We start from the raw sequence: 17,804 nt of genomic DNA, 5'->3' as shown, positions 1-17,804 counted from the left end.
TGTCTGTGAGGGGGTGTGTGTGTGTGTGTGTCTGTGAGTGTGTGTGTGTGTGTGTGTGTGTGTGTGTGTGTGTGTGTGTGTGTGTGTGTGTGTGTCTGTGTGTCTGTGAGTGTATGTGTATGTGTGTGTGAGTGTGTGTGTGTGTGTGTGTGTGTCTGTGAGTGTGTGTGTGTGTGTGTGTGTGTGTGTGTGTGTGTGTCTGTGTGTGTGTGTGTGTGTGTGTGTGTGTGTCTGTGTGTGTGTATCTGTGAGTGTGTGTGTGTGTGTGTGCGTGTGTGTGTGTGTGTGTGTGTGTGTGTCAGTCGGACACGTGAAAGAGGGATTCAGGCGCCTCATCAGAACCACTATGTTTCTCGAGGGAAAGTCGATGCAAGACAACGGCGAACCGTGCGAAGATGACATCATAAACCCCTCAGATCTCACGGACAGGAAAAGAGAAGTTGAACCGCTGTCTGGATCAAGACCTGTAGCCCAGAGGGGCTCGCAGTGCTAGGGCTACCGTGCTATCTGCAGCAGCCCACACTCTGACCCTGCCTGTAGACACAGTGAGACAGCACTGTCTCTTTCTGCTCTCCTGTTCTGAGCAGTTTGACTGACTGGCTCTGAACCAAACTGCAAGAGGAGATGAAATGTTGTCGTTTTTGATGGGATTCCAGAATCAGCAGATTGATAATTTAGTGGGTAGTAATCTGTTATTCGGTATTGCTGATGTCGACTTCATGAAAGATGAAAAAAAAATGGTGTCATTTTAAATCTTTACAGACAGCGTTTGCGTTGGCCCTCAGAGTATAACAGATACACGATGGGTTGAAATAAACATGAAGCGAAAAGAAAATGAACCTCCCGTTCCCCCAGGTCTTTGCTCCTCTGTGTCTGTGATTTATGAGAAGTTCAAAGTGCTGTGCATACTCATATCCATATAAATGAAGTGGCATCTTTTCATTTATTCTAGGGAAGTGCAGGTATAATATTTGAATGTACAATAATTGCTCCGATAAGGATGATCTGGCTACAGATCTCATTGTGATCACATGAGATTGCGCCCCTCCGAGCGCTTATAGAGTTCACCTCGCAGAACACCATCCTACAGGTGCTTCTAGTAGGTGTGAGGACACCTCTCTTCTCCAGCGCCTCACCTCTATTTCCTTTATCCTCTCTATCACCTCTATCCTCTCTACCCCCTCTATTACCTATGTCACCTTTCACCTCTCCAACCTCTATCACCTCTATCACCTCCATCACCTCCATCACCTCTATCACCTCTATCAACCCTCACCTCTATCACCTCCATCACCTCTATCATCTATATCAACCCTCACCTCTATCACCTCCATCACCTCTGTCAACTATATCAACCCTCACCTCTATCACCTCCATCACCTCTATCAACTATATCAACCCTCACCTCTATCACCTCCATCACCTCTATCACCTATATCAACCCTCACCTCTATCACCTCCATCACCTCTATCACCTATATCAACCCTCACCTCTATCACCTCCATCACCTCTATCACCTATATCAACCCTCACCTCTATCACCTCCATCACCTCTATCACCTATATCAACCCTCACCTCTATCACCTCCATCACCTCTGTCAACTATATCAACCCTCACCTCTATCACCTCCATCACCTCCATCACCTCTGTCACCTATATCAACCCTCACCTCTATCACCTCCATCACCTCTATCATCTATATCAACCCTCACCTCTATCACCTCCATCACCTCTGTCAACTATATCAACCCTCACCTCTATCTTCTCTATCCACTATATCAACTATCACCTTTATCTGCTCTATCACCTCATCTCTATCATCTCCCTCAACTCTCTCACCCTCTCTCTGTCAGTCTCTCTCTATCTTAGTCTGTTTTCCTCTCTCAGTCTCACTCACACACAAGGCCAGTGCAGTGAGGTTACATAAACAGAATGTCCTGGTCTGACCAGAGGAGCTGCTAATGTAACAGAGGAGCCAGCATTTGTATGCGTGGCAGAACACTGTTCTGTGCTGCCGCGTGTGTACGTGTGATGTTCTCGCTAGCGTAACGTGGGCACACGCTAAAGCTCTAACTAAAGCTCAGGGTAGGGGTCCTTCTGACACATGATGCAGACGGGGAAACTGTCGATTCACGCTCCTTCTCTCAATTCTATCCTTCAGTATTTTAAAGGGTTATCAGTGTTATACCATGCAGTGTTAAACATGGCACAGCAACATTCCTGCCTGACGTGGACACCTACAGTCTTCTCGTAGACGTGGTGCTGGCTGTCAACGATGCAGTTCTCTCTCTGGAGTCTGTCTACGTGAATGTTATTTGTAACTATCTTTATACGAAGTGGAGCCTGAGAACCAGAGCTGGGGCCACGCCGACCGCTTTGTGTGCCCTCATATTGTAGTGATTTGAGGCCCCGCCCACTCCTGCCTTTGGTTTAAATTACAGACGTCTCCGTGTCGATGAAACCGGCCCAGAGCAGTGTTTATGGAGGTGTGCTATTTCAGGGGTGCCGGGGCAGAATGTGGCCCCACCGCCGACCACTGGTCCTGTTTGCTGCTGGGAAACGGGGGGGGGGGGGGGGGGGGGGGGGCTGGGACCTGGGGGAGGGGGGTCTGGGACCTGGGGGGGGGGGGGGAGACTTACCCCCTGATGCAGGACAGAGAGCCTTGCCTGTGTTCAGCCAAGGAAAGCGTGTCAAGGGTTTAAACTTTTATAAAAAAAGACTCTTATGTAAGCGTCTCAGAGGGGGGAGACGGGGGAGAGGGGGGAGACGGGGGGAGAGGGTGCCTCGTCATGGGGGTAGGGCAGGACACAGTCCAGCCGGGGGGGAGGGAGAGAGAGGGAAAGAGGGAGGGAGAAAGAGAGGGGGAGGAAGGGAGAGAGAGAGAGAGAGAGAGGATGAGAGACAGAGAGGGAGAGAGGGGGAGAGGGAGAGAGAGAGATTGAGAGGGGGAGAGGGAGAGAGAGAGAGAGCGGGGGAGAGTGTTGTGCAGAGTGATCTGTAATGTTGACATGATGGACGTGATTATTGCCCCCTCCTCCCCTCCTCCCTCTCTCCAAACACACACACACACACACGCACGCACGCGCGCGCACGCACGCACGCACGCACGCACGCACGCACGCACGCACGCACGCACGCACGCACGCACGCACGCACGCACGCACGCACGCACGCACGCACGCACGCACACACACACACACACACACACACACACACACACACTTCTACACCACAGACACTGAGCACCTTGCTTGACCTTTGGGCTTGTCTTGGGGGGTGGGGGGGGCTGTTATAATGAGCCATACTGGGCCTGCCTGTCTCCTGTACGGAACAGACTGAAGCATCAGTAAGCACTCGGCGTTGATGTTGTTAATGTTGTCCTCAGGCTCCTTGATACTCTTTATCGCTCCTTATGGTTACTTATCGCTCCTTATAGCTCCTTATGGCTCCTTAGAGCTGCTTTTGGCTCTATATTGCTCCTTATGACTGCTTATAGCTCCTTATTGCACCTAATAACTGCTTATGGCTGCGTGCTAGGACCCCACTGTATCTTTGAAGTGAACCACTTTGGTGGATGTAGCTTGTGTGTGTGTTTTGCGTTTCTCCAGGCTGTGATCTCAGGGGAGCTGGCTTACTGAGGAGGTGAGCCAGCTCTGTGTGTGGGTGTGTGCTCTGTTCCTGGGAGCTGCTTTGGCCCTTCCTGCCTGTTGTTGTCCTTGCTGCTTTCCCACCAATGTGTTGTGGATCTTGGAGAGGGGAGGAGCTAGCCAAAGTGGGGCTGTAGAAACAGGAGAACAGCCTACTGCAGCAGTCCTGCACCCTGTGAGCCTCAGTGTGTGTGTGTGTGTGTGTGTGTGTGTGTGTTTGTGTTTGTGTGTGTGTGTTTGTGCTTGTGACTGTGTGTGTGTTTGCATCTGTGTGTGTGTGTTTGTTTGTGTTTGTGTTTGTGTGTGTGTGTGTGTGTTTGTGCTTGTGACTGTGTGTGTTTGCGTCTGTGTGCGTCTGTGTGTGTGTGTGTGTGTGTGTTTGCTTCTGTGTGTGTGTGTGTGTGTGTGTGTGTGTGTTTGCGCTTGTGACTGTGGGTGTGTTTGCACCTGTGTGTTTGCATCTGTGTGCGTGTGTGTGTTTGCTGCTGTGTGTGTGTGTGTGTTTTTGCGTGTGTGCGCACACACACAGACTCAGTACGGGACGTCACTCCGTCGTCTCCCAGCGGTCGCCCTGTCAGTAGCGGCGTGGAGCCCGTCGGTGGGTCGGCGTGTTCTGGAAGGAGCTGATGATCGCTCCGTGATTGCCTCGGGGGCTGGAGGCCGTTCGGAGGCTGTCAAGGGAGCAGCAGCTCGGTTTCCCCAGCGCTCTGCTCGCTCTGCCTGGGACGGGGCTGTCTGGGACCGGTTGTCCGGGCTGGAGGGGGTGAAAGGAGCATTAGAATGCAGCTCCTCAGAACAGACCCTTCGCTCGGCTGCGGTTCTGCTGCCAGGGAAAGGCTTTCTGTGAGGGCTGCTGGCAAGGTTATTGGGAGCGTTGTCAGGGTTTTCTGTGTCCTGATTGGTTGAGTTAGGGACCCGGAGGCATCATGGGAAAGGCCATCCAGCCTGGTGATGTGATTGTTGGGGCTAGAGGAATCCCAACTTGGTAGCAGATGGGTTCCTTGTTATTCATCGGGCATGGGAGATTGTATTTCTATGCTGTTTATCGCAGATGATATTCAGATGGTTTTCCTACGCTATTTATAATAAGTTGAAGCATGTTGTTCTGTGTGTGACCAGGGGGAGGATGAGTTTATTTTATTTTTTTGGGGGGGGGTTGTTTGTGAATCGGCCATTGTTTCTGGTTTGCTCGGGTCATTTGTCTGTTGTCCGCAAAATCAACATGAAACAGCAGGTGCTCCTCCTGGCTGCCAGGCCCGGGACCGGCCCGCGGAGTGTCTGATCGGGCCCCGCTCGGCACTCCCCCTTGATGAGGCGCTACAGGCCTTCTTCTGTTGTTCCTCTGTTTGTTCTTGGCCCGTCACTCGCTGTGTGCGGCCCGGGTGGCGTGCGACTTGGAACGGAAAATCCCCGCGGCCTGGCGAGAAAAAACACGGGCTTGGCCTCCGCGCCGGGTGTGTTTCTGATCAGGCTTCTTGAGAAGGGTGTGTGTCTCTCAGAGGAGGGAGAAGACAATCACTGGAGATAGTGAAACGCAGTCAATGGACTGCTTGTGTGACGTGCTTTGCAGACCGTCAGCCAGTCGAAGCGCTTTGCAGGGATTTGCTTCGCATTCACCCGTTCAGACACATGTTTCACACCCGGACAACGTTGTCGGCCATGCAGGACCAGCGCATCGGGAGCAGGTCGGGTCAGGTGCCTTGCTCAGGGACATGTCGACACTCTGCGGGGAGGAGCCGGCGGTCGAACCAGCAACCCGCTGGAGGTCCCGAAGCCCGGTCCCCGGGACTTAAGTACACTTAGGACACATTGACTTAAGGCTGTTCTACAGTCGATGTTCCTGTAAGCCCGTGTCAGAGCTAAGTCCAGCTCTCCCCCCGTCCCGCCCCCAGTGCTGCCTGCGTCCGACCGTACGTCCGTCCCCCCCTCCCTCTGGGGGTCTGTCCCCGCCTCCCTCTGGGGGTCTGTCCCCTGATCCTTGAGGTCTGTGCCACGCGGCCACGCGACGGGCGGGGACGTGACCCGGCTCTCAGGCCGATTTGTGTGATCCAAACAATGGCCTTACTTCTCCCCCCCCCCCCTCCCCCCCACACAGAGAGCTCATGTGCTGGGCCTTAGCTCCCAGCGTCTTATGAACCAGCTCTCTCCATGTGGCGATGCTTCTGCCTCCCCCCTCCCAGCCTCCATCTCTAAGGAGGAACAGCTTTGTTCTGAGGCTCCTCTGACAGGAAACGCTGCAGCTCTGGAAAAACCTACGCGTGAGGCTGGCTCACGCACAGACACCTTTCGTTTTCCTTTTTTGGGGGGCGCTTGTAATCACAGCATTAGAGTGAAATGTGGAGCTGGTTCGTTTTAATTGGTTCGTTCTCACTGTCTGTCGTCCTCGTGTTCAGCGCCGAGTGATGAAGCCCCGACCCGGCGGCGCGGAGAGTGTCGGGCTGTTTATGAGCCCTCTGACGACCCCCCCCCCCCCCCCCAAGGTGTGAGTACCCCCGCCGCCGGGGTAATAAGCAAGCGGTGGACTTGTTGTAGTGCTCGGGGATGCGGAGCTGGCTCACGCACACGTGAGGAATGTGGAACAAAAGAAGTCTGTTTAATTCACGATCGCAGCCTTTTCCACGGCGGCGGCGGCGGCGGCGCTGCCAGCTGCTCCGAGCTCACACTCCGGTGTCTGCTGTGGCCGCCGGCCGCCTCCTCTGGACCTGCCACCTTGGCTGTTCCTCTCTCTCTCTCGCTCTCTCTCTCTCTCTCTCTCTCTCTCACTCTCCCTCCCTCTCTCCCTCCCTCTCTCCCTCCCTCTCTCTCCCACATCCCTGTCCCTATCTATCTCTCTCTCTCTCTGTCTCTCTCTCTCTCTCTCTCTCTCTCTCATCCTTTTTCTTCTACGTCTGTTTTCTGCATTTTTCTCGCCCCGGAGTCTATCGCTCTCTCTCTCTCTCTCTCTCATTCTGCCTCTCTCACTTCGCATCTGTTTTCGTTAACTTGTCACTTTTTCCTACATATTTTCCTTGCTCCTTTACTCCAAAATAGGTCAACAGATATTAAGAGAGAGGAGGAGGAGGAGGAGGAGGAGGAGGAGGAGGAGGAGTAGAAGGAGGAGGAGTAGAAGGAGGAGGAGGAGGAGGAGGAGGAGGGGGCGAGGGAGGACACGAGAAGAACGTTTCATTTTCCACCCTTAGAGAGAAAAATGGCCCCTGCGGCAGGCGATCCATCACGTTATAACTTCTTCAAATAACCTTAGTTCAGACCGTGGCTCAATGAGTAGAGCACAGGGCGGCATGTGGCTCAGAGGGTGGAGCGGGTTGACTCCACTGGTAACCTGAAGGTTGCTAGTTCGATCCCCGGCTCCGCCTGTCGAGATGTCCCTGAGCAAGACACCCTAACCCTGACTGCTCCCGACGAGCTGGCTGTCGCCTTGCATGGTTGCTTGGTGCATGAATGGGTGAATGTTGGGCAGTGTTGTAAAGCGCTTTGAGGGGCCACTGGTTAGAGAAGCGCGATATGAATGCAGTCCATTTACCATGGAGGAGGCGGCGCTGGGGCCTTCACCCTCTTCTGCTCGGAGAACGTCTTTGTTCGCTTACGTTCCAGACGGTTCCACCGTGGGAAGGCACCGCACAACTTCTACACAGTCGTCTACACGCGATGTGTCCGGCTTCAGGAACTAATAAAAGTCCATAAACGCACCAAGGTTGTTTGTTTTAGCTTCTTCTTCACAATGTTGCGACATCTCAACGTCGTCAGTGTCCGGCAGAACCGTCCTGCAGCAGAAAGCACAAAGCAGCAGGAGGACACGAACCAGGCCCAAGGGGTCCCTGGGCGACTGGACTGGGAGAGATCCCATCCTAGGAGGAACCAGGAGGAGCTGTTGAAAGTGAAGACTGGGGACGAGGGAGCAGGCGTTCCTGGAGGAAGCTCCAGGTTCATGACGTCTCCTCGCAGAGCAAACACCTCGGGGAGTTGTAGTATTTGGACCCGGAGTTCAGTGCTGCCGCCTCTCCCTGGCAGGCGGTCCGGACCAGGCTTCCGGCGGGAGAGGCAGGCTTGCTACCTGTTTCTCGCGCCCTCTGTATGGCTGCTACCAGCAGAAAGGCGTCTCCAGGGCACTAATGCTCTGCGTCGCCAGGGTGGGACGGATGGGGCGGTTATGTTCTGGTGTGTGTGTGTTATGGTCTGTTTGTGTGTCTGTTTGTGTGCGTGTGTCCGGCGTGTGTGTGTGTGTTTGTGTGATGTGTGTGTGTCTGGTGTGTGAGTGTGTCTGGTGTGTGTTTGTGTGTGTTTGTGTGATGTGTGTGTGTGTGTGTGTGTGTGTCTGGTGTGTTGTGTGTCTGGTGTGTGTGTTCTGGTGTGTGTGTGTCCGGTGTGTGTGTTCTGGTATGTGTGTTTTGGTGTGTCTGTGTTTGTTTGTGTGTGTGTGTGTGTGTGTGTGTGTGTGTGTGTGTGTGTGTGTGTGTGTGTGTGTGTGTGTGTGTGTGTGTGTGTGTCTGGTGTGTGTTCTGGTGGGTTTTTGGTGTGGGTGTGTGTGTGTGTGTGTATGTGTTCTGGTGTGTGTGTGTTTGTGTGTGTGTGTATGTGTCTGGTATGTGTCTTCTGGTGTGTCTTCTGGTGTGTATGTAGGGTGTGTTTGTTCTGGTGTGTATGTTCTGCTGACACATTCTGGGTGTGTGTTGCTGTTGTTGGTAATTGAAACTCTGAAACATTTTCCGATGTGATTATTTTCCAAGAAACGCCTGTTTTTATAAATGTGTGTTTCAGGCCACTGACTGCTTACCGGCAAGTTCACACGCAATGAGCTATGATCTGAAAACAATCCTGAAAAAAAAATCATTTAAACCATGAGCCTTCCTTTTATGACTAACTGTTTGTGTGTTTGTGGGTGTGTCTTTTTGGTGTGTCTGTTTGTGTGTGTGTCTGTGTGTGTGTGTCCGTGTATTTTCCTTGTTTGTCTTTGCATGTGTGTGCTTGTGTGTGTGCGTACTTGTGTGTTTGTGCATGCGTGTGTGTGTTCACGCCCGCATTCGTGCATGTGTGTGTGTGTTTGTGCATGCGTGTGTGTGTTTGTGCATGCATGTGTGTGTGTGTGCGTGCGTGTGTGTGAGTGTGTGTGTGTTTGTGCATGCGTGTGTCTGGTTTGTGCATGCGTGTGTCTGGTTTGTGCATGCGTGTGCGTGTGTGTGTGTGTGTGTGTGCGTGCGTGTGTGTGTGTGTGTTTGTGCATGCGTGTGTCTGGTTTGTGCATGTGTGTGCATGCGTGTGTGTGTGTGTGTGTGTGTGTGTGTGTGCGTGCGTGCACCCCCAGGTCCTCACATCCGGGCGTCCCAGTGCCCCCCCAACGAGTACCAGTGCGGGGGGACGGAGCTCTGCATCCACATGAGCCGGCTCTGCAACGGGGTCCCGGACTGCACCGACGGCTGGGACGAGGGCCCCCACTGCAGAGGTACCGCCGCAGACACACAGCGACTCACACACCCACGCACACATAGACACTAACACACTCACACACACACATATAAAGACACTGACGCACACGCACACACAGACATAGACACTAACACACTCACACACACACACACACACACACACACACGTATAAAGACACTGACGCACACGCACACACAGACATAGACACTAACACACGCACGCACGCACACGCAAATACACTAACACACACACACAGACTCACACACCAACGCACACATAGACACTAACATACACACACACACACATATAAAGATACTGACGCACACGCACACACAGACATAGACACTAACACACACACGCACGCACACACATATAAAGACACTGACGCACACACAGACATAGACACTAACACACACACGCACGCACACGCAAATACACTAACACACTCACACACACACATATAAAGACACTGACGCACACGCACACACAGACATAGACACTAACACACACACGCACGCACACACATATAAAGACACTGACGCACACACAGACATAGACACTAACACACGCACGCACGCACACGCAAATACACTAACACACACACACAGACTCACACACCAACGCACACATAGACACTAACATACACACACACACACACATATAAAGACACTAACGCACACGCACACACAGACATAGACACTAACGCACACACGCACGCGCACGCAAATACACTAACACACACACACAGACTCACACACCAACGCACACATAGACACTAACACTCACACACACACACACACACACATTAAAGACACTAACACACACGCACACACAGACATAGACACTAACAAACTCAAACACGCACGAACATACGCATGCACAGACGCACACACACAAACATGTATGCACATGCATACCCACACACATGCACACGCTCCCTAACACACACAGACACACACAGACATACACCCATACTCACACACACACACAGCCACAGCCAGCGCGAGGACATAAATCCCCTGTTGTTTAGGTTTTATTTGTTGGCGCTGTTTGTCCGTGCATGAACAGTGTGTGTTTGTGAGTCACATGGGCGGAGATGTGATCAAGTCCTGCCTGATTAACTCTTCCAATAAACACATAACACTGCCCTGGTGGATATTGTTGATGCCAATACCGGGCTGGCCTCGCTGAACCGGAGAAATCACCCTGGCAGTGGAGAGCTGATTCTCTCCCACCATCACGGTGGCTTCAGCACTCAAAGGAACAGTTTTGCAGAGTGTGATTATTAAAATGCAGTTGAATGACAAGCATTGTTTGACTCTCACAAGAATAACTTACGCATGCTGTAAGACCGTTAGAACAAGGTTTCTATGGACGCTTGTGGTTTGAGGAGGCTCAGGAACGAAGAGGTGAACCTCATTGGTCTGGTGTGACCGTCTCCCCGCTGACCCAGCAGGTCCTGGCCCAGAGTGTCCCCAAAACCGGTTCAGCGGAGCTGCAGCGTCTCGCTACGTGAAGGCATGCTAGCAAGCCTGCGGTAGCGATTAGCGTACTCTCCTGTGATGGCGCTCGATCTCCTCCTCGAGACGCCTGTCACTTCAGCTCCGCCTCCGTTTCCCCTCAGCCCCCCCACAGAGACTAAAGTAAAGTGGATTAAATATTTATAAAGGCGACATGAAGGTAGAGGGCGGAGAGAGTGAGAGACATCATAAAATCTTCATGATGATGTACCGTTCTTTTTTAATGTTGGTGGGTTCCGCCTTTTAATGAGTCCTGGAGCTCTCATCTCGTTAGGGGGTCATAGCCCTCTGCAGGTTCGTGGTTCTTCATCCCCTCTATGGAGCTCAGCTCCAGGTTTATCTACCTGTTGTCTTCAGCACAGAGCTTTGTTGTTGAGGAAGAATAACCCATTTTTGTGACGCTTCGGCCAGCAAAATATTTGAGCGTTATCTTGGGAAGAAACAGATGGCTAAGTTACCAAGAAAACATTCAATGTGACAATGGGAGACATGATTCCTATGGGGAAACGGTGAGGGTAGTTAATACTAAAGGCTGCTGCACAACGGACCAACCGTTGGCCACCTGAAACGTTTGGGGAGAATCTGACGAGTTCGGGAACAAATCTGTTCGGTGTGTTCAGCTGTGTTTGAAGCTTTCGGAACCGCGCAGACTTTGTCATTTCCGATTCGACATGCAAAGTCTGAGAGCGTTGGCGTCCGAGGATCAAAGCCTCTCATTGGTTTTGTGCTGCGTGCTGCTAGCACACAAGCAGCAAATCAGCACGATGTGTTGGAACGGTGGACTAGCGGCACGAGACTAGAACCAACCGACGTTAAGGAGAAATATTGCATCTCGCACAAGCGCAGAACGTAGGCACTACTGTAGTTGGCAGTAGTCTTCGCGGTGTGTTTCAATGCAACTTTTCCGCCAGACGGGTCAGACGAGAAGCAACGGAGGGGTCCGATAAAGGCCTTTGGTTTGAGTCTGGGCCGTGAGGAGGAAGTCGACACGTCTGCAAGTCTGCAAGACATATAAAGGAATCGACCCAACAAAGGAGCCAGTCGATTGGCCCCAGTATCAGACTCCGTGGCTGCAGTGCCAACGCAAATGCCAACTATCTTGACACCTCATTAGGAGAGAGGAAGGAAGGTTTCTCTTGTTCCAAGGATAATTTATACAATTCCTTTTGCATTGACTAGTAGTTATATAAACGAGGTTCATATGATTGATGTAAAATCGTATGTTATAGTTACACTTAATATTTCCACGACAATGGTGTATGTGTCATTCTGAGGGTCGCTGAACCTTGGTGGCCTCGGTCGTTCTGTAAAGCGCTCTAATCTGGATGACCTAAGAGTGGGACGTCTGGCTGTGGGTCTGACTCCCGGTACCCCCAGCTGTCCCACCGGGGCGTGCAGGCACCCTGCCCTCTGTTACCCACCGTGGGACTGGGGGGGGGGGGGGGTCGCAGGGTGTCTGCATCCAGGGAGGAAATGGGGAGCGCTTCGGTGAGCGGAGTCTGTGCTGTGGTTCGGTTTGATGTTGACGCACTGAACAGTATTCTGAGGATGGTGAACTGAAAGTGGAACGTGGAGCCCCACTGTTCCTCTCGTAGGGGGGGGGGGCGTCTGGTTCCCTGTCAGGACACTCTGAGTTCTGACAGCCGGTTGGCACTTCAGTGTGTGCTGAATAATGTACGCCCGGAGATACGGAGCGCACTCCGTGCTCCACCGTGCTCCCCCCGACATCCCCGACGGCGGTGATCGTGCAGCGCGCGTGTTTCCGTTCCGAGCTCCTCTCTGAGCGAGAGGAGCAGCCGAGACGCGCCGCACGCGGTCCACGCCCTGAGCTGAGCTTCGGGTTTCTGCTCTGGCTGCCGGGAAAGAGTGAGTCACGTTGGGCTACGGAGGGATGGACTTTGTTGTGACTGCCGCTGTCTCATGTGGTCGTGTGAGTCTGTGTCTCAGAGCGAGCGGCGTGTGTTCTAGTCTCTGAGCTCCTGCTGAAGGCTTGGGTTGTTATCGGGGGGGGGGGGGGGAGGTTGAGGATGAAGGTGCTGTAGTCTCTGAGCTCCTGCACCCCCCCTTCGAGGTGTTGGGGCCAGCGAGCACATCAGGGATAATTGTGGTCATGTGTTTTTGTCTTGTTTTGGAGGTTGGCAGGGTTTGAGGAGGTGTTAATAATATCATGCTGCCCTGATGGAGGGACAGTCAGGGCAGACGGTGTGAAGTTTGTTGTCTGGGCAACTTTAAGAAGACACCTGGCGGATATCTCGCTGTGTACTTTTTAAAGACCCAGAGATGGCCATGTGTTAAAGGAACTGAGTTGAAGAGGCAGCACACTTGTTAACTCTGATGTAGAGAACCCTGAACAAATACCGTACATGCTGTCATAGACCAGACAGAGTGCAGTTTGAAAATAAGTTCAAATACTGTATATATATATATATATATATATACATTCAATCTTGCCGTCCTTGTTTCAATCTATCTTGTTGGGCTTTTTTATGGCTTCATGGAACGGCGAGTGGATTGAGACTGATTTGAATAAGAGGAAGAGTGACTAGTAGCATAGGATCGCAGACCGGAATCGAACCTGGATCCCTCTGAGGGATCCAAGTCCCCCCTTTTGTCTATTTTGATCAAACACATGACTCACTACATGAACTATCATGAACTAGAAAGGATTAGAAAAGCGCTGTATAAATGCAGTCTGTTAAACTACCATTCCTTGCGGGTAATTATTAATTTCCTTCAAATAGCCTGAAACTGATTATCTTTACTGAGTCGTAGCTCATCGTTGCTCCAACAGCAGAACCGTGTCTCTGGAGACGCTCTGCAGGAAGGTGGTCTGAGATGGTGGCTGTCTTCATTCCAGCAGGATGTGTTGGTACCTCTGTACAGACAGACAGTCTTCCCAGTGATTTTTGTTTTGTTGTCACAAACACTGCTGTCAATAGTTTGCAATAGAATTCCCTGCAAAGGAGATTAGGAATAAACCTTTCTGCTGTGCGTCCCTGTGCTTTCAGGATTAAAAAGGGAACTGAAAACCTGTAATCATGCTGTGTTACATGATCATAATAACAATAACATCCTGTTATGAATAATAACTTTACTGAAGCATATCCAAACATACAAACCAGGAATGTGCGTCACCAGAGACCAGTGCAGAGATATGAATGGATGACTGGGATCTGATTGTGTGCGTTGTGTTTGAATGCAGCAGGGTCAGAATGCTAACAGCTAGCCCCCAATCACGTATCCATCAGCAGCACTCTCACCGCTCCCTAGTTCTCGGGCGAACAGATTCAATTTGACGGTCATTTTAAATCCATCCATCCCCAACCCTCCATTTGGCAGGCCTCATTGCCAGCGTTTTGAGTTTGTCCTCTCTCTCATCCTCTCTCCCTCCCTCCCTCCCTCCCACCCTCCCTCCCTCCCTCCCTCTCTCTCCCCCTCCCTCTCTCCCTCCATCTCTCCCTTCCTCCCTCCCTCTCTTCCACCCTGCCTTCCTCCCTCCCTCCCTCCCCCCCTCCCTCCCTCTCTCTCCCCCCTCCCTCCCTCTCTCTCCCCCCTCCCTCCCCCCTCCCTCCCTCTCTCTCCCCCCTCCCTCCCTCTCTCTCCCCCCTCCCTCCCTCCCTCCCTCTCTCTCTCTCCCCCTCCCTCTCTCCCTCCATCTCTCCCTTCCTCCCTCCCTCTCTCCCTCCCACCCTCCCTCTCTCTCTCCCTCCCTCCCTCCCTCCCTCCATTCCTCCCCCCCTCCCTCCCGCTCTCTCCCCTCTCCCTCCCTCCCTCCCTCCCTCCCTCCCTCCCCCTCTCCCTCCCTCCCTCTCTGTCTGCAGAGTACGCCTCTAACTGCACCCAGTCTTCGTGTCAGGACGGCTGTGCAGTGACGCCCTCCGGGGGGGCCTGCTACTGTCACAGCGGCTACCAGATCAACCAGGACGGGACCACCTGCAGAGGTGAGCTCCTCCTCACCTGCCTCTCTCTTCTGCTGGGGGACGGGAACACACTCCCAACAAACAAGGATTTGTAAAAAATAATATTTATTTTTTTCTCCTGTATATTTTTGATGGGTTTGACATCTTAATCTTTTCAAGAAACGGTCGCTTCCTTTTTCCTTTTTTTCACGTAATTAATGACAACTTTGAAGTAAAAAATGCTGAGAAAAGATGTCCCATCTGTACGATTAAGCATCACAGCTGATGCAAAGTCTGAAAGCAGATTGCAAGTGGGACACATTTTCATCACTCAGGATATAAACTTGGATTCCAGTCATAATAAATAATTTTTTACATCACTCTCCCTCCCGCTTTACTCACACTTTACTTCCCCTTCTGATCGCGCTTACACCGGCCCCTAACGATGACCCCTCAGCCTAACCATGACCCCCTCTCCCACAGACTTCGATGAGTGCGGTGTGTACGGGACCTGCAGCCAGTCCTGCACCAACACCAACGGGTCGTACGCCTGCTCCTGCGTGGAGGGCTACCTCCCCCAGCCCGACAACCGCTCCTGCAAGGCCAAGAACGGTACGAGCTGCTCCTGGGAACCCCTCTTCTGTCAGCCCAGAAGGGGTCTGGACCAGAAGGGGTCTGGACCAGAAGGGGTCTGGACCAGAAGGGGTCTGGACCAGAAAGGGTCTGGACCAGCATGGGTTCTGGACCAGCATGGGTTCTGGACCAGAAGGGTTCTGGACCAGAAGGGGTCTGGACCAGAAGGGGTCTGGCCCAGAAGGGGTCTGGACCAGAAGGGGTCTGGACCAGAAAGGGTCTGGACCAGCATGGGTTCTGGACCAGCATGGGTTCTGGACCAGAAGGGGTCTGGACCAGAAGGGGTCTGGCCCAGTCCTCCATCCTCTACTTAAGTCCTCTCCTCAGTACTCCATCCTCTACTTAAGTCCTCTCCTTAGTCATCCATCCTCTCACACTTCCTTAAGGTAGGAGTCACCGTAACAACACCGCCCTCGCTAGTCCTACGTTGTTTACCAATGTCTCGTTGTAATGAACCGTTCCAACACCTGTGATTTACGGCTTCCGTCGGCTCCGTTCCAACACCTGTGATTTACGGCTTCCGTCGGCTCAGTTCCAACCCCCAGGGAGAGGGGGCTTTGAGATTTCCCGGAACAGAGAGATTTCAGGGGCAGGGAGATTTCCCGGAACAGAGCCCCACCGCCCCACCGCCAACACTTCTCCGGTCTCCACTAAGGCCCAATCCCATTTCTACCCCTTACTCCTTCCCCTTAACCCTCCCCCTTGTTTTGAAGGGCTAAGGGGAAGGGGTAAGGGGTAGAAATGGGATTGGGCCTTTATGTCCTCTGTGATGAACTGCTCCTGACTGAACCCCACTGTGCAGTCTCTAACACTGCCTCCCTCCCTCCCCTCCCCTCCCCTCCCCTCAGTGCCCGTGGACCGCCTGCCCGTCCTGTTGATCGCCAACTCCCAGAACATCCAGGCCACCTCGCTGAGCGGCATCACCGTCCACAGCCTGCTGTCCGCCAGCACCAAGCAGACCACCGCCATGGACTTCCTGTACGCGCAGGAAACGGTCTGCTGGATCCACGTGGGCGAGGCCCCGGCGCCCACGCACCTGCTGTGTGCCAAGATCACCAACCTGAAGAGCTTCACCGAGGAGAGGGTGATCAACGTCTATATCAGCCTACAGCGTGAGTCACCCACCTGGGGCTAGAACCTCCACCCTCTAACACACAGACCGGGGCTAGGACCTCCACCCTCTAACACACAGACCGGGGCTAGGACCTCCACCCTCTAACACACAGACCGGGGCTAGGACCTCCACCCTCTAACACACAGACCAGGGCTAGAACCTCCACCCTCTAACACACAGACCAGGGCTAGAACCTCCACCCTCTAACACACAGACCAGGGCTAGAACCTCCACCCTCTAACACACAGACCAGGGCTAGAACCTCCACCTTCTAACACACAGACCAGGGCTAGAACCTCCACCCTCTAACACACAGACCAGGGCTAGAACCTCCACCCTCTAACAGACAGGACGAGAACCTGGTTCTACTGTAACACAGGGTGGGATTAGAACCTGGTTCTACTGTAACACAGGGTGGGATTAGAACCTGGTTCTACTGTAACACAGGGCCGGATTAGAACCTGGTTCTACTGTAACACAGGGTGGGATTAGAACCTGGTTCTACTGTAACACAGGGTGGGATTAGAACCTGGTTCTACTGTAACACAGGGTGGGATTAGAACCTGGTTCTACTGTAACACAGGGTGGGATTAGAACCTGGTTCTACTGTAACACAGGGTGGGATTAGAACCTGGTTCTACTGTAACACAGGGTGGGATTAGAACCTGGTTCTACTGTAACACAGGGTGGGATTAGAACCTGGTTCTACTGTAACACAGGGTGGGATTAGAACCTGGTTCTACTGTAACACAGGGCCGGATTAGAACCTGGTTCTACTGTAACACAGGGCCGGATTAGAACCTGGTTCTACTGTAACACAGGGTGGGATTAGAACCTGGTTCTACTGTAACACAGGGTGGGATTAGAACCTGGTTCTACTGTAACACAGGGTGGGATTAGAACCTGGTTCTACTGTAACACAGGGTGGGATTAGAACCTGGTTCTACTGTAACACAGGGTGGGATTAGAACCTGGTTCTACTGTAACACAGGGTGGGATTAGAACCTGGTTCTACTGTTACACAGGGTGGGATTAGAACCTGGTTCTACTGTTACACAGGGTGGGATTAGAACCTGGTTCTACTGTAACACAGGGTGGGATTAGAACCTGGTTCTACTGTTACACAGGGTGGGATTAGAACCTGGTTCTACTGTTACACAGGGTGGGATTAGAACCTGGCCTTCTCCTGTAAATACACACCCAGGACCGAGACAGGAACCCTGCTTTTCTGCCACAGGTTTCAGGGGTGTTGACGTGTTGGGTCCAGCCCGTCTGGATGGGGGGATGGGGGGGATGGGGGGGGGGGGGGGGGGGGGGGGGGAGCATGTTGGGTGACGTGGCCTTGGCCGGCTGGTCCATCGTCCGGGCAACACCTGCCTCTGGTCCAGAAGCAGATGGGAGGGGGCGTGTTTGTGTGTCTGCCTTGATTTGTCTCTGGACAGTTTGTTCCGCTCTTTCTATTCTCACACACTGAGTCAGACATTACGGCATCAGGTCGCTGGCCTTCTGAAAAGTTGTGTTTTTCCACTTGGTGGAGTGTTTTTCTTTCATATGAAGAACTAAGATG

At 52.6% G+C, this 17,804-nt stretch overlaps 1 protein-coding gene across 1 annotated transcript in view; it reads left to right on the top strand.

Annotated features, from left to right (window-relative positions):
* Positions 1 to 8,882: 8,882 nt before the first annotated feature.
* LOC132470957 (low-density lipoprotein receptor-related protein 1-like) overlaps positions 8,883 to 17,804 on the top strand; it is a 75,721-nt gene continuing 66,799 nt past the window's right edge. Inside the window, 4 exon segments of the mRNA XM_060069920.1 lie at positions 8,883 to 9,087; positions 14,413 to 14,532; positions 14,974 to 15,102; positions 15,972 to 16,239. Coding sequence (XP_059925903.1) covers positions 8,898 to 9,087; positions 14,413 to 14,532; positions 14,974 to 15,102; positions 15,972 to 16,239 — 707 coding nt within the window. The 5' untranslated portion in view covers positions 8,883 to 8,897.

This window comes from Gadus macrocephalus, chromosome 13, assembly GCF_031168955.1.
Source record: "Gadus macrocephalus chromosome 13, ASM3116895v1".
NCBI lineage: Eukaryota > Metazoa > Chordata > Actinopteri > Gadiformes > Gadidae > Gadus > Gadus macrocephalus.
The sequence above is the reverse complement of the archived record's forward strand: the minus strand, read 5'-3'. Positions and strand labels throughout refer to the sequence as shown.